Source organism: Choloepus didactylus, chromosome 9, assembly GCF_015220235.1.
Source record: "Choloepus didactylus isolate mChoDid1 chromosome 9, mChoDid1.pri, whole genome shotgun sequence".
NCBI lineage: Eukaryota > Metazoa > Chordata > Mammalia > Pilosa > Megalonychidae > Choloepus > Choloepus didactylus.
The window spans coordinates 72,046,694-72,063,452 of NC_051315.1; the positions used below are offsets into that span (position 1 = coordinate 72,046,694).

The window sequence follows — 16,759 nt, forward strand, 5'->3', positions numbered from 1 at the left end:
TAGGTACTTGATTTTTTTAGTTGCTATTGAAAATGGTATCTTTTTCTTGAGTGTCTCTTCAGTTTGTTCATTTCTAGCATATAGAAACATTACTGACTTATGTGCATTAACCTTGTATCCCGCTACTTTGCTAAATTTGTTTATTAGCTCTAGTAGCTGTATCGTCGATTTCTCAGGGTTTTCTAGATATAAGATCATATCATCTGCAAACAATGACAGTTTTACTTCTTCTTTTCCAATTTGGATGCCTTTTATTTCTTTGTCTTGCCAGATTGCCCTGGCTAGCACTTCCAGCACAATGTTGAATAACAGTGGTGACAGCGGGCATCCTTGTCTTGTTCCTGATCTTAGAGGGAAGGCTTTCAGTCTCTCACCATTGAGTACTATGCTGGCTGTGGGTTTTTCATATATGCTCTTTATCATGTTGAGGAAGTTTCCTTCAATTCCTACCTTTTGAAGTGTTTTTATCAAAAAGGGATGTTGGATTTTGTCAAATGCTTTTTCAGCATCTATTGAGATGATCAATTGATTTTTCCCTTTTGACTTGTTAATGTGTTGTAATACATTGATTGATTTTCTTATGTTGAACCATCCTTCCATGCCTGGAATAAACTCCACTTGGTCTTGGTGTATGAGTTTTTTAATGTGTCTTTGGATTCAATTTGCAAGTATTTTGTTGCGGACTTTTGCATCTATATTCATTAGGGAGATTGGCCGGTAGTTTTCCTTTTTTGTAACATCTTTCCCTGGTTTTGGTATTAGATTTACGTTAGCTTCATAAAATGAGTTAGGTAGTGTTCCATTTTCTTCAATGTTTTGAGAGAGTTTGAGTAAGATTGGTGTCAGTTCTTTCTGGAAAGTTTGGTAGAATTCCCCTGTGAAGCCATCTGGCCCTGGGCATTTATTTGTGGGAAGATTTTTGATGACTGATTGGATCTCTTTCCTTGTGATGGGTTGGTTGAGGTCTTCTATTTCTTCTCTGGTCAGTGTAGGTTGTTCATATGTTTCCAGGAAATTGTCCATTTCCTCTACATTATCCAATTTGTTGCCATACAGTTGTTCATAGTATCCTCTTATAATTTTTTTAATTTCTTCAGGATCTGCAGTTATGTCACCTTTTTCATTCATTATTTTGTTTATATGGGTCTTCTCTCTCTTTGATTTTGTCAGTCTAGTGAGGGGCTTGTCAATCTTGTTGATCTTTTCAAAGAACCAACTTTTGGTGATATCCTCTCTATTGCTTTTTTGTTCTCTATGTCATTTATTTCTGCTTTAATCCTTGTGATTTCTTTTCTTCTACTTGGTTTAGGATTGGTTTGCTGTTCCTTTTCTAGCTTCTTCAGTTGATCCATTAGTTCTTTGATTTTGGCTCTTTCTTCCTTTTTAATATATGTGTTTAGTGCTATAAATTTCCCCCTTAGCACTGCTTTTCCTGCATCCCATAGGTTTTGGTATGTTGTGTTCTCATTTTCATTCATCTCTATATATTTAGCAATTTCTCTTGCTATTTCTTCTTTAAGCCACTGGTTGTTTAGGAGTGTGTTGTTTAAACTCCAGGTATTTGTGATTTTTCTAAGTCTCTGATGGTTATTGACTTCTAATTGTATTCCATTGTGGTCAGAGAATGTGCTTTGAATAATTTCAATCTTTTTAAATTTATTGAGGCTTGTTTTATGTCCCAGCATATGATCTATTCTGGAGAAAGTTCCATGAGCACTAGAAAAGTATGTGTATCCTGGTGATTTGGGATGTAATGTCCTGTATATGTCTGTTAAATCTAATTCATTTATCAGATTGTTTAGGTTTTCAATTTCCTTATTGGTCTTCTGTCTGGTTGATCTATCTATAGGAGAGAGTGATGTGTTGAAGTCTCCCACAATTATTGTGGAAACATCAATTGCTTCCTTTAGTTTTGCCAGTGTTTCTCTCATGTATTTTGTGGCACCTTGGTTGGGTGCATAGACATTTACGATTGTTATTTCTTCTTGCTGAATTGCCCCTTTTATTAGTACGTAGTGGCCTTCTTTGTCTCTCAAAACATCCCTGCATTTGAAGTCTATTTTATCTGAGATTAATATTGCTACACCTGCTTTCTTTTGGCTGTAGCTTGCATGAAATATTTTTTTCCATCCTTTCACTTTCAGTTTCTTTGTGTCCCTGTGTCTAAGATGGGTCTCTTGTATGCAACATATTGATGGTTCATTTTTTTTTGATCCATTCTGCGAATCTATATCTTTTAATTGGGTAGTTTAATCCATTTACATTCAATGTTATAACCGTGAAGGCATTTCTTGAATCGGCCATCTTATCCTTTGGTTTATGTTTGTCATATTTTTCCCCTCTGTCTATTAATATCCTTTATTGTACCCATACCGAATCTCTTTAGTACTGAACCTTTCTCCAAGTCTCTGTGTCCTTTCTTTGTTTCTCTGTCTGTAGGGCTCCCTTTAGTATCTCCAGTAGGGCAGGTCTCTTGTTAGCAAATTCTCTCAGCATTTGTTTGTCTGTGAAAAATTTAAGCTCTCCCTAAAATTTGAAGGAGAGCTTTGCTGGATAAAGTATTCTTGGCTGGAAATTTTTCTCACTCAAAATTTTAAATATATCGTGCCACTGCCTTCTCGCCTCCATGGTGGCTGCTGAGTAGTCACTACTTAGTCTTATGCTGTTTCCTTTGTATGTGGTGAATTGCTTTTCTCTTGCTGCTTTCAGAACTTGCTCCTTCTCTTCTGTGTTTGATAGTGTGATCAGTATATGTCTCGGAGTGGGTTTATTTGGATTTATTCTATTTGGAGTTCGCTGAGCATTTATGATTTGTGTATTTATGTTGTTTAGAAGATTTGGGAAGTTTTCCCCAACAATTTCTTTGAATACTCTTCCTAGACCTTTACCCTTTTCTTCCCCTTCTGGGACACCAATGAGTCTTATATTTGGACGTTTCATATTATCTGTCATATCCCTGAGGTCCATTTTGATTTTTTCAATTTTTTTCCCCATTCTTTCTTTTATGCTTTCATTTTCCATTCTGTCATCTTCGAGGTCACTGATTCATTGTTCAACTTCCTCTAGTCTTGTACTATGAGTGTCCAGAATCTTTTTAATTTGGTCAACAGTTTCTTTAATTTCCATAAGATCATCCATTTTTTTATTTAGTCTTGCAATGTCTTCTTTATGCTCTTCTAGGGTCTTCTTGATTTCCTTTATATCCCGTACTATGGTCTCATTGTTCATCTTTAGTTCTTTGAGTAGCTGCTCTAGGTGCTGTGTCTCTTCTGATCTTTTGATTTGGGTGCTTGGGCTTGGGTTATCCATATCGTCTGGTTTTTTCATATGCTTTATAATTTTCTGTTGTTTTTGGCCTCGTGGCATTTGCTGAACTTGATAGGGTTCTTTTAGGATTTGTAGACTAATTGAAGTCCTTATCTCTAGTTTATCAGATCTACAGCTTCATGGAGTACACTTTCTCTAACTAACCAGCAGGTGGCGTCCACGAGCCACCTGTTCTCCACAAGCCAGTTCTCCCCTGCTTAGCCTTTTTGGTGAGTGGGGGAGTGAGTCTTGTGGGGTCCAATTGGTGTACCAAGCTTGTGTGTGTAGTTGGTGTTGCCTGCCCTGTATATGGGGTGTGTTTCTGGGCAGTCGGAGGGGGGGGGTGGCTCTAACAATCAAATCTCCCTGGTGATCCTAGAGTTTTAAAGCTGCTGCAATAGTCTAATCCTTCAGTTCAGTCCTGCCACAGTTTGTCTCTGCCACTGACCCACAAGTCCTTGGTATTGGCGTATGGCTCCTGAGACTTGCAAGTGGACTCCTCTTCCAGGCCGTGCACCCTGGGTCCTCTGTTGAGGGATGACTGTGCTATGTCACAGGTGAGTGCCGTCCCCCCAGGGCAGTTCTGGGCTGCTGGGCTGTGTAGGGAGGCTCCCAGTCTGCTGAAATGATGGCTGAATGGGGCTTTGTTAATTCACACTGCTCTACCTTCCCAACTCTGGGACAATCAGCTGAGGTTGCAGGGAAGGCTAATGTCCACGCCCAGTTTTGTGGTGTGTGCCTGTTATTTGAAGCACTTCCGTCACACTGGGTTGTCTGGGGCAGTTCTGGGCTATGGGGCTGGCAATGGGCAGGAGTGTTTCCTGTCCACCAGGATGATGGCTGTGAGCGGACACCCCCCTTTTCTTGGGAAGTTGTGGTGTTTAGTGAATTTTCTCAGCCACTGGATTATTGCGTTTTGTCTCAGAGCTCTCCTAGTTCTGCTGTTGACTTGACCTGCCCAAATAGCAAGTCTTTGAAGCTTTCTGTATTGGGCTTCTTAGAGTAATTGTTTTAGAAAAAGAAAAAAGGATTAAAAAAAAAAAAAAAAACGGGCCCTCCTCAGAGATCTAATGGGTTATTGAAATGCTAAGAGACAAAGCAACCAGGGCCATTAAGGAAAGGTCCACAGGGCAGAGAGATCAGCTTTTCTTCGGGATTTGCATATGCGCCTCAGGGCCCTTCCCCTTTCTATGTTCACCAGAACTCCAAAAATCCTCCACTTTTATTTTGGAGTTTTTCGTGTTGTTTTTTTTCTATGCCTGTCTCCTCTCTGCTGGGCTGGCTGCTCTCAGATTCTCTGGTGTCTGGTCTCAGTCTATCTATGGTTGGATTTTGGATCAGTAGAATGAGTTTCCGATAAGGGCTGCCCCTTCAGTTCTCCCTTCTCCTTCCCGGAGCTGACAGCCCCTCCTCCCCCGGGACTGAGCCCGGCAGGGAGGGGCGCAGGTCCCCTGGCTGCAAAAACTTACAGATTTCGCTGATCTCAGCAGTTCCACGTTTTCATGAGTGTTGTATGAAGTATGCCCAAAGTCAGATTGCTCTGTAGTGTCCAGTCCACGCAGTTCCTGGCTTTCTACCTACTTTCCTGGAGGAGTAACTAAAACATACAGCTCACCAGTCTGCCATCTTGCCCCGCCTCCTCAGACTGCTTTTTATGGGATGGGGCAATAATTTTTCTAATCATTAATAAAAACACAAAAATTATGGAAAAGGCTGTGAGTTTACAAACTAAGTGCTTAATTCCCACAAATAATTTTAAAAATAATTGGCAGGCAATCGAGAAACCTTGAATCAGTTTTTCCTCAGGTTTTATTAATGTGACATAAACAATCAAGTTATCATATGAATTAGGCCTACAGAAGCAGAGAACTTGGTAGTGACTTGCAGGGTTGGTCAATTCCAACATAGGAGATCCATAAACAAAATTCGCCTAAATTTTAGATATTTTTTCACTTGACTTTACAATAATTTCCCAAATGTGGCTTTTATGTGTCCTAGTTAGAGCATGAATGAAATAGGGACAGTCTTAAGTATATCTATAGAGAGACTGCAATCTGGATGGGAAAGAGATATTTAAAAGGGGCCATTTCAATGTCCATTCCCTTTGGTGGTGATAAGAGGAATGAGAGGGTCTGATATTTCCTAGTCTTATTATTCCAACAAAGTTTTTCAGGTGGCAACTAACAGATTAAATCATGTTTTTTATGACAACTGCTACAGGGAAGGAAAGCTAGGAAAACTGAATTTATCACATTGTAGTTAAAGGACTTGATGGATGAGTTGGTTCAAATGAGGGCCCTAGATCATGAAAGCAATGCAAAAATGATGTTATATAGTACAGTTTTGCATACATTTAGGTGGCTAGATGCAATGTTTTGTTATAACAAAACTGTTATATAGCACAGTTTTGCATACATTTAGGTGGCTAGAGTCTTGACTCCAAATCCAAAACCTGTAATAAACCAGTATCAAGGAAAGCAAACTATAGTCTCTGACATGGAAAGTAAAGAATATTGGGAATTCTCCATTTCCTTTCTTCTTTTAGGCAGGCATACTTGGTCCTAATCCTGTCGGCTATTAGTTATTTTCAGATGATGCCAAAGGAACCCTTGACAAGTGAAATAATCAAGCTGGTTTCTTTTATGTGTCTTGCCATCACACACACAGACGGTGGCTTTGTGAAATTCAATCCTATTTTAGTGAATTCTATTTAATTGATTTATTATTGGCTACACTGCTCTCTATATCCTCTGACCTCACCTGGTTGTGTACTTTCACATCAATAAGAGAAATATGACCCCAGTGGACCAACATAGCAGGATGTCACTTTGCTACTTGACCCCACCATTTTGCAAATTGAGGAAAGGAATTTACTCTTTGCATTTTTGGGTTCCATATTTCTGTTTTGGAATTTTGGTGTGAAATTAACTGAAATCATAAAAAATGCAGTTTTTCTTAATGTGTTTTAATATTTTCATTAAAATAATTATGATTTGTTGATAGAGGAAGATGACTAAAATAGACTGAATTCCTGTCAGCTAATTAGAACAGCTCCAAAATGAGTGAACTGAAAAAAAGCCATATGTTTGAATCCTAAATAAAATTTAACAATGTTTCCCTTTTTATGATAGCTCCCAAAAATTCAGAGTGGGGAGGAAATAGAAGTCATTTTGGAATCATGAAAAACAGAATCATAAAAAATACAGAAAAATCATGAAAAATACAGAATAAAACTGTGTGTGTGTGTGTCTGTGCATGTGTGTGTATATATATATATATGCAATTTTATTGAGATATACTCACACAGCATAGAAACCATAGAAACCATGCAAAGAATACAATCACTGATTCACAGTATCATCACATGGTTGTGCATACAGCCCCCCTTATCAAATTTAGAACATTCTCATTACTCCAGAAAAGAAATGAAAATAAATAAGAAAACCTTAATCCTCCCATACTTAATCCTCCCATACTCCTTATCCCCCCATATTATTGACCCATCGTGTTTGTGTGGTACATTTGTTACTACTGATGAAAGAATATTAAAATATTACTGTTAATTACAGTCCATAGTTTGTAATGGGTATATTTTATCCCATCTACCCCTCTATTATTAACTCAAAATAGTGTCATACATCTGCTCTAGTTCATGAAAGAGTCTTTTTATATTTAATCTTGGACATTAAACATTCTGCACATATTAAGCAACCTTCCCCATTCTTTAGCCTCATTCTGTATCCTGGAAAAACTATATTCTGTATTTTATGTCTATGAGTATACATATTATAATTAGTTCATATCAGTGAGATCATATAATATTTGTTCTTTTGTGTCTGACTTATTTCACTCAACATAATGTCCTCAAGTTTCACCCATGTTGTCACATGCTTCAGGACTTCATTCCTTCTTACAGCTGAATAATATTCCATCGTATGTGTATACCACATTTATCCATTCATCTGTTGATGATGGACACTTGGGTTGTTTCCATCTTTTGGCAATTGTGAATAATGCTGCTATGAAGAAAAAAGAACTCTTATCTGTATAATCTAATCAATTCACGAAAGCTGTTAAGAAAAAACTAACTTATTTATCTCTTTAAGTTGGATAAAAAAAAAATAAGACTTTGAAACAATTATCTGTGGTGCTTCTTCAATCTTTCACTCCATTTTGTGATGTACAATCTAACCTGTGGTGAAATTCATTCTCAACTAAAATGTTTATAAAACAAGAATGCCTGTTTCAATTCACTTGTATAATTTTTTTTGTTTTTACTATTATTTTTAAACACTCTAGAAAGAAAATGTTGATTTAACTCATCAATAAAAGAGTATAACTATTCTGGAAGTTGAATTGGCAGAATGGGGTTAGCTCTCTACTTTGCAAATCCCAAAACTCCTTGAAAATGACTTCTACCTCCATTGTTTCCAACTCTTTTCCTAGCACCCCAATTAATTTTATCATTTTTTAGTATAGCTCTTTACTTTTCCCTAAATATTATTTTTTCTGATATTACTATTATATCTTCTCCTTTGGTTAACATTTCATTTATATATTTTTAAGCTTTCTTGACTGATTAGTTTTAGGCATGTCTCTTTTAAACATTAGTTTAAAATTTCAAATATTTAAATATTAGTTTAGTTTCAAATTTCAAATATTTAAAAGAACAATTTCAAATAAGTTTTTATTATTTTTAATATATTTTGGTAGTTGATCTTTTAACAGGTGAATTTAATCTGTATATTTATTATGATCAATGACATATTTGAACTTATTTCAGCCAAATATTTAATACACTTTTCTTATTATTTAGCTCAAATTTGACTTATGACTGTATCTTTTTAGTCATATCTTTTTATATTTTATCTGTCGTTGCTATTAGTTTTGAGCAGAGGAGTCTTCAAAGAATGAACTTATAACACTGTTTTTAGTGGAAGTCCTCCAGTTTTGTCTTAACTAATGTTTGTCCATACATTTCTAAAGTAGCTGCCTAAAATAAAGACTTAAGTGACCCTCTGTTATCTAAATTCATCAAATGTCTGTATCATTTGGTTTTATTCTAAGCAACTGGATCTCTCCTTACCAAAGCATTCTATATATGGGTCAGTGCTCTTCTGCAGCCACTGTCTGAATAAAACATTCATTTCCGTAGGTTGTTATTGTGTGAGGTTGGTTTCTACCATTTGTTTTTAATTTTTCTTATGATATATCATCCTTGACCCAGATATCTTCCCACTCTCTAGAAACAGGGAAAAGTCATAAATCCTCATTTTTCCTCCAATATTCTCTTTTGAACCACTTAGGCAATATTCACAGGAATTTGAGTGCTGGTAGTATTGCTTTGGGCCTAGTAAAGGGATTTTAAGAAACAGAGGTTATATCCTTTGTCTTATAAAAGTTTTCAGAAATATTAATTTGTTAAAGGTATTCATTGAATGCCTACTTTGATCAAGCGACTGTCCTATTATAGTATTTTCAAATATAGAGAAACAGCAAACACATGGTCTTATTTTATAAAACATAAGACACAGAGATATATCTATTTAACAAAATGTTATTATATGTTGACTACACTACTGTGTTAAGAGGTGTGTAAGATACAAATAATAGGGGCTTATCGCCAGTCATTTACAGGTCAGCTGAGGAGATAAAACATGGATGACCATAATACAGGGTCTAGAACGATGAGTACTATGAGACAAGTATAGTGAGTATGCTGTGGGTGTTCAGATGTGGAGATGATGAACCCAGTTGACTTATGTGGGGTTGGAAGGAGTAGAATTGGGATGGAATCCTGGAGAAGATGCCATTTGAAAAGAAATTTGTGGAATGGTGGCACTGGGTATGAGGGAAAGAGCATTCTGGATATGGGGGGACAGTGTGGAGAAACAGCAAGCCAGGAGGTATGTATAATCAAACAGGAACTATTAGTGTTTGCTTTTTTTAAAATTATTATTAGAAAAGTTTTGGGTTTACAGAAAATTATGCAAAAAGGACAGGATTTCTACATGCCATCCTATTAACACCTTGCATTGGTGTGGTATATTTGTTAGAATTGATAAAAACACGTTTTTATGATTGTTGTACTATTAACTATAGTCCATGGTTTAACCTAGGGTTCACTGTTTGTGTAGTGCAGTTCCTTGGATTTTTTAAAATTCTATTACCAAATATAAAATTTAACATTTCCCCTTTTAACTACACTTACATTTATCTGCTGTTAGGTGCTCATTATATTTATAATTGTTACATCTTCTTGAAATAACCCCTTTATCAGTATATAATGATCCTCTTTGTCCCTCGTAACTGTTTAATATTAGGCTAGCTACCCCAGCTCTCTTTTGGTTACTACTTGCATGGGATATGTTTTTTCCATCCTTTCATTTTCAAACTACTTGTGTCCTTGAATTTCAGGTGAGTCTGTTATAAATGGCATATAGTTGGGTTGTGCTTTTTTTATCCATTCTGTCAGTCTCTGCCTTTTGACTGGAGAGTTTAATCCATTTATGTTCAAAGTCACTACTGAGAATGCAGGACTTTGTTCTGCCATTTTGCTATTTAGGCTTTGTAAGTCATATCTCTTTTGTTCCTCAAGTCTTCCACTAATGTTTACTTTTATATTTATTTGATTTTTAAAATACCATATTGAGTGCCTTCTCATTTCTATCTGGATATATTTTTCATATTATATTGTTTCTTGTGGTTACCATGGGGATAAAATTTAACAACCTTTATATAACAATCATATTTCGTTTAATACCAATTTAACTTCAATGGCATACAGATACACTTTTCCTATACCCCCTCCCCTGTCTTGTTTTGTACTTGTTACCAATGATATCTTTGTACATCATATATTTTTTTCAAATTTAATGCTTTTTGTTTTAAAAATATTATCCCATTTTTGAAAAAAAGTATTATTATCCATATATACAAATAGGAAAATGTTGGGATTTGGGTCATTGAATAGAAAATATTTGAGTAAACAAATAAATGAAGTATATGGCCATGTAAATATCCAGGGTAAGAGTGGCTTCTCCTGAGCCAAAACCATAGATTTATCATTACTTTTTATGCAAGTGCATTTTAGCACCTGTAAGAAGTAAGAAGTGGAGGTATATACCAAAAAATACAATACATAGTACTGGCATTTATAGTTAGCTGAATGGTTACCTTTACCAGAGGTTTTCCTTTCTTTATGCTGCTTGGAACCACTGTCTAATGTCCTTTAGCATTGCTGGTAGAGCAGATCTAGGGGTGAGAAACTCCCTCAGCTTTTCTTTATCTGGGAATGTCTTAATCTCTCCCTTAGTATTTTCTTTCATACTATGTTCTTTCTCTCTCAATATTCAATCACTAAATACATCTGCGTAGAGAGTTATCATTGTTAATCATTTAATTCATTGTTCCCACTAACATGTCTTTGTTTGCATTAGCTTTCAACAATTTCACTAGAACTTTAAAAGTCTCATCAGAAGCTGATTCCTACCATTTCCCTCTATCTCTTCAATTGTCCCCTCCCCATAACATTTTTTTAAATTATATTTTGTTCATGTCCTTGGTTTTAATTATATTACCTACTTGCTAATAATGACACTCTAGAGTCTTTTAAATCATGCACAGACTTCTGACAGCAATAATAAACACATGTTTATAAGTGATTTCTTAGTTGTTTAATGCTTTTTCATTTTTTAGTTTTCTTTATTAATGGACTTTATTTTTTACAACAGTTTTAAATCTACAGAAAAATTGCGCATTAAGTACATAGAGTTCCCATATACTTCTTTCCTTTCACACAGTTTCCCCTATTATTAACATCCTATGTTAGTATGGTACATTTGCTATCATTAATGAAACAGTATTGACAAATCATTTTTAAGTAAAGTCCATAATTTATTTAGATTTCCTTAGTTTTTAACCTATGTCCTTTTCCTATTCTAGGATCCCATCCAGGATATCATATAACATTTATCAGTCAAGTCTCCTTAGGTTCCTCTTGACTGATAGTTTCTCAGACTTTCCTTGTTTTTGATGACTTTGACAGTTTTGAGGAGTTCTGGTCAGGTATACTGTAGAATATTTCTCTATTGGAATTTGTTTTTCTCGTTATTACATTGAGATATATACTATCAATATGATTTATGATTGTTAATGATCTTACATCCTTGATCAGCTGTCTGTAGTATTTTTCAGGTTTCTTCCCTGTAAAGAAATTCATGTTACCCCCTGTCCATATTGTATACTCTTTGGAAGGAAGTTACCATGCACAACCCACACATAAGGAATAGAGAGATGCTTGTGCTTTTTCAGTTTTTATACTAAAAATAAGGTAGAGTAAGGATTATTATACTATTCTTCTCCCATGTCACACATGGGAAAAAACCTGAAGTTCAGGAAGGTAAAATAATTTACCTGAGGTCATGACAAATAAGAGGAAAAACCATATTAGAAGTTACTTATGCTCTGCAGTGCTTCCCACAACACACAAATCTCTCCACCAGCCCTAACCACAGCTTTCTAGCCTTCTCTCAGTTCTCTACCTCTTCATATTCTGCCCATTTCTTAGTTTTTGTAGTTCTCAATCTTATAGTTCAGAAACTCTTCTTTATTCTTTGACCATGGTCTTCCCTGCATCTTTCTGTTTTAGACTCCATCTTTACATATACTTAAATTGTTAATCACTGCTAGTTTTTCAAAATCTGTTGCGATTTCATTGAAATTTCTAAGATAATCTATGACAAATGGTTCTTGAGTTTGTCTTCCTTTTATGAACTTAAATAGCTCAAGAGCATTCTAACAAATCAATACTCAAGCCTTCTAAAACATTTCTATTCCTATCTTTCCATCTCTAATGATGACAATATTCCTTAAAATATTATGCTCAGACAACTTGTATATTTTTGTCCCAAGGCAAGGCATTTCTCCTTCCAGACCAAATACCCCTTTGAGAGAAGAAAAATGTAGATAAGATAAAGCTGGAATAGATACAACAGCATCTTTCAGAAAATTTGCAGTTTTTGATTATGGAGGATCAGTTAACAAATCGTGCATGTGTTTACTGATTGTGTTCAATCATGCTCCAATATGGTATTTTTTCTTCTTTAATGAGAAAATTAAATGGCATTTGAGGGCAGGCATGTATTCTTATATTTCACAGGGGATCCAGCTTTCCTACACACTTCTGAGTTGGCTATCTTATCACAGAAAAGTTGGAAAACACATTTTAATGTTTCTTTTAAAGAAGAATGCCAGAGAAGTGAGTATGTGGTTTTTGGGTTTTCTTCTTCAGTTTCTAACTGCTTGGTACAAGTCAGGAAAAACATGGTGCGTTTGTCTCCCAAAGTGTGTGTGTCCCATGAGCATATGGGGTATGTGTGTGTGTGTGTGAGGTGCCTGGGAAAAAGGAAAAGTTAACTTACCCAGATTAGTAACAATCTATTAGGGGAAACAGAAATGCACTTAAACCAGTGGATCTCAAGAAAGCTACAATCTATCCTTGCCTTGCCTTCCACTTTTCTTTGAGTCAAAAGTTTAGTTTTCCTTTTTCACTTTCAAAATAGAACTGAATTCCTCAATCCATTGTGTTCATGATATAGTTTATTTATGTCATTGTAACTCTACAAGAACAAAAATTATTTTTCACTGAGTTAAGGAATGAGTGAAGTCCACATATTTGCCTTTGGAAGATGCTGTTTTTTTGTGTGTTGTAGTCAGGAATTAGGAAAATTACAAAGTAGAACATTTGGACACCATTTTTTACCTAAAACAGTAGGTTATGAATCCTGGGTTTGTATTTTAAAACTCCTAAGGCATAACAAAATATTAGGAAACTTTACTGGTATTTAATAATCCAGTGGATCACAATAAATTCATTGTTACAATGCCTCATATTTGATATTAATTAAAGTACAATAACAAAAGATTTTGCATTGATGGCTAGACCTGTTCTATTCAGATACTTCCCGTGATTTGCTATTCTCAACGAGTAGTTCCCTGTCTGTCCTCCTATAGACATGGGTGGTAGAATTTATTAGAAGTTCTGTGACTTCTTAATGTAATTTTTTAATTAAATAAGTTGTAGGTTTACAGAAAAATCATGTAAAAAATAGTGTTCCCATATACCCCACCCCCTATCGCTAAGACTTTACATTACTGTGATACCTTTGTTACAACTGATGAAAGAATATTATAATTGTACTTCTAACCATAGCCCATAGTTTACAGGAGGGTCTATTTTTTCCAATATACTACCCTATTATTAACACCTTGCATTAGTGTGGCACATTTGTTATAATTCATGAAAAAACATATTAGTAAGTCTATTGCTTACAATAGGTTTCACTGAGTTGTACAGTCTTATTTTTCATCTTTTAATTTTTATTCTAGTAACATATATATGACCTAAAATTTCCCCTTTTAACTACAATCACACATATAATTCAGTGAGTTAATTACACTCAAAATATTGTGCTATCATCACCATCAATTTCCAAAACTTTATAATCAACCCAAATAAAAATTCTGTAAAAATTAAGCATTAACTCTGCATTCTCTATCCTCAACCTAGCCCCTGGTAACCTATATTACAGATTATAACTCTATGAGTTTGCTTATTCTAATTATTTCATATCACTAAGATCATACAGTATTTGTCCTTTTGTGTTTGGCATATTTCACTCAATAGAATGCCTTCAAGGTTCATCCATGTTGTTGCATGAACCAGAAATTCACTCTTTTTTATGGCTAAATAATATTCCATTGTATGTATATAGCACATTTTGTATATCCATTCATCAGTTGATGGACATTGGGTTGCTTCCGCCTTTTGGTAATTGTGAATAATGCCACTATGAACATTGGTGTGCAAATATCCGTTTGAGTACCTGCTTTCAATTCTTTTGGGTACATACCTAGTAGAGAGGTTGCCAGGTCATATGGTAATTCTATAGTTAGCTTTCTGAGGAACTGCCAAGCTGTAAAAGTTTCCATAATTTTGTAAAATATTGTATCCAAGGTATCAGATTAGAGTAAAGGATAATTCCATATACTATTCATTCCTGCTGCTTGGCCAGTTTGACTTCTTAGCAACTTTAGGCATGTTGTTTGGATTTATATAGAAATTTCTCTTTGTGTGTGTGTGTATATATAGATAGACATACAAATATGGATACACAAACATATATATGCACACACTCAGAAATACATATACATAGTTTTGAATTACAAAAATAAAACACATTCATTATTAAAAAAAAAAAGTTCAGACAGGGATAAAATGGAATGTGTTATTCACTCACCCCGGGATACCTACAACTAACATATTGGTACATATCCTTCTATGCATATATATGCAACTCCCTATCATCTCTCCATCTACATCCATGTATCTAAGTATCTTTTATAAAATAAAGATACCATTCATACAATTATAAAATCTTTTTCACTTACAGAGGACGTCTTTTCATGTCAGTCAATATAGATCTCTATCATTGTCTTTAGGTGGATAAAATGAACTCCTCATTCAATTTTTGGATCATGGGCTCAGTCTCTCAGTTTAGGGACTGGTGTAAGAACCAGGAAAGGGTAATCCAATTAAGAGACCAAAAGGAAGACTCACTGCATCCATACAATGTAGGTGAAGAAGTAGGAATGTCCTTCTGTGGAAAGGGAATACGTGAGTACTTCCGCCCTCCCCCACAACCCCTGGAGCAACCCATCTTGTACACAGACTATAGAAGTTTCTCTAGCACTGTCAAAAATACTTCTTATAGAGGATTGTTCTTTCCAGGGGCATATATAAAAGAGGGTACTGCCTTTCTCAGAGTCATGGTAGTGTGACTGGACCAAGTGGAAAATGTGGTTTGTTCTGGTTAGTGGCACACTTGAAGAAATTTGACAGAGGTGGTTGTAGTAGACAGTGATAGCAGCAGCAGGGATATCAATGAGGGGAGATGGTTGCTTATTCTCATCACCATGAGATTGCTGACTGTCTTAGTTTGTGAGGCTGCTGTGACAAATACCATGAGAAGAGTTGGCTTAAACACGGGAATTTACTAACCTACAATTTTGAGGCTAAAAGAAGTTCAAAAATGAGGCATCACAAAGTGATTCTTTCTCTCCAAAGTCTGCAATATTCTGGTGCTGGCTGCTGGCAATCCTTGGGGTTCCGTGGCTTGAATCCCTGGCTCACGCCAGGCAATGTCCTTTCCTTTCTCTTCCAGGTCCCCACTACTTCCAGCTTCTGGCTCCTCGCTGTGACTTTCTCTTTATAAGGCCTCCAGTAATCCACATTAGGCCACCCTGCTTCAGTTGGGCCACGCCTTAACTAAAAATAACATTTTCAAGAGGTCCTAATTACAATGGGTTCATACTCACAGGAGCAAAGAATAAGGCCATGCCTAAATTGGGGTACATAAGGCAATCTACCACAATAACACAGACAGTTGTTCTAAAAGTCTCTTCCCTGATCCCCTTTCTGGACTACTAGAACGTAGGAAATCTGGGATTTCTGCAGAGATTTTTTTTATTGCTTTTTTAAAACCCTTTGTGGAAAGGTTATCTGAGAAGAAAACTACCTTCCTCTCAGTTGTTAAACTGAACCATAGGTAAACATAAGGCAATGATTAAATCATTTTATCTGTGTTACTGAAATGTTAATGTGCATATTATAAGGAGGTATACTACCGTTTTAATAAATTATACCTACTTCTCTTGCAGAAATAGATGACAAGAGGGTGACCAACACACAAGGAGAAGTAAGTTTTATATTTTGAATAAATGTGTTCACATCAGTTAAAACACAATTAGCTTGAGTTGATGGTATATAAAGTGATATATATAACTGAGATGTAAAATCTTCTAAATATCTTTCCTAACTAAACAAACAGTAAAATGATGTCACAATCTCTGCTCTAGATTACCTTGAGTTTCTACTTATTTTGAAATGTTAAAGCCTCCTGCAAAAACTTCTGAAGGGGCAGAAAACAATTAGATATTTTAAGTTGTTGTTATATATAATCTGTTTTTATAAATCTAAGATGAGGCTTTTTTACTTTTGGATCTTTTAAAATTTAGAATAAAAATAAGTTATTTTTTTTAGTGGCAAGATATGACATTGATAATTTCAGTTTAGTGACACTGAATATGATCATCACAGGCTGGGGCCAGGCAATGTTGGAATCCTGGAGCTAGAAGTTGGGAGCAGACAACTCTTAAAGCGTCTCCTGGTATTTGAAGTCAAAAGCAGACCCTGAGTGCAGAGTCTAAGGGGCTGAGGTCCTTCCTCTGAGGTCTGGGTCACCACATCCAAAGGGTTCGCTAAGAAATACGTCCAGATTCAAATTCAACAGCTACTCTTAAAACTGTATCTCCAACCCCCAACATACATATGTAGAAGTTCAGTTAGAAGATGGGAACCAAGAGAAGCTAGGGGAGCTGATAATATGGAATA

General features: G+C 35.6%; 1 protein-coding gene across 3 annotated transcripts in view; it reads left to right on the top strand.

Annotated features, from left to right (window-relative positions):
• The window catches only part of PPP1R1C (protein phosphatase 1 regulatory inhibitor subunit 1C), a 163,378-nt gene that overhangs the window by 62,485 nt on the left and 84,134 nt on the right, over positions 1 to 16,759 (top strand). For all 3 annotated transcript variants that reach the window (XR_005218864.1, XM_037850022.1, XM_037850023.1), the window contains exon 3: positions 16,027 to 16,064. Coding sequence is in view for 2 of the 3 variants with exons in the window: in XM_037850022.1 (XP_037705950.1) it covers positions 16,027 to 16,064 (38 nt within the window). In the remaining variant the exon portion in view is untranslated. The remainder of the gene's footprint in view (positions 1 to 16,026; positions 16,065 to 16,759) is intronic.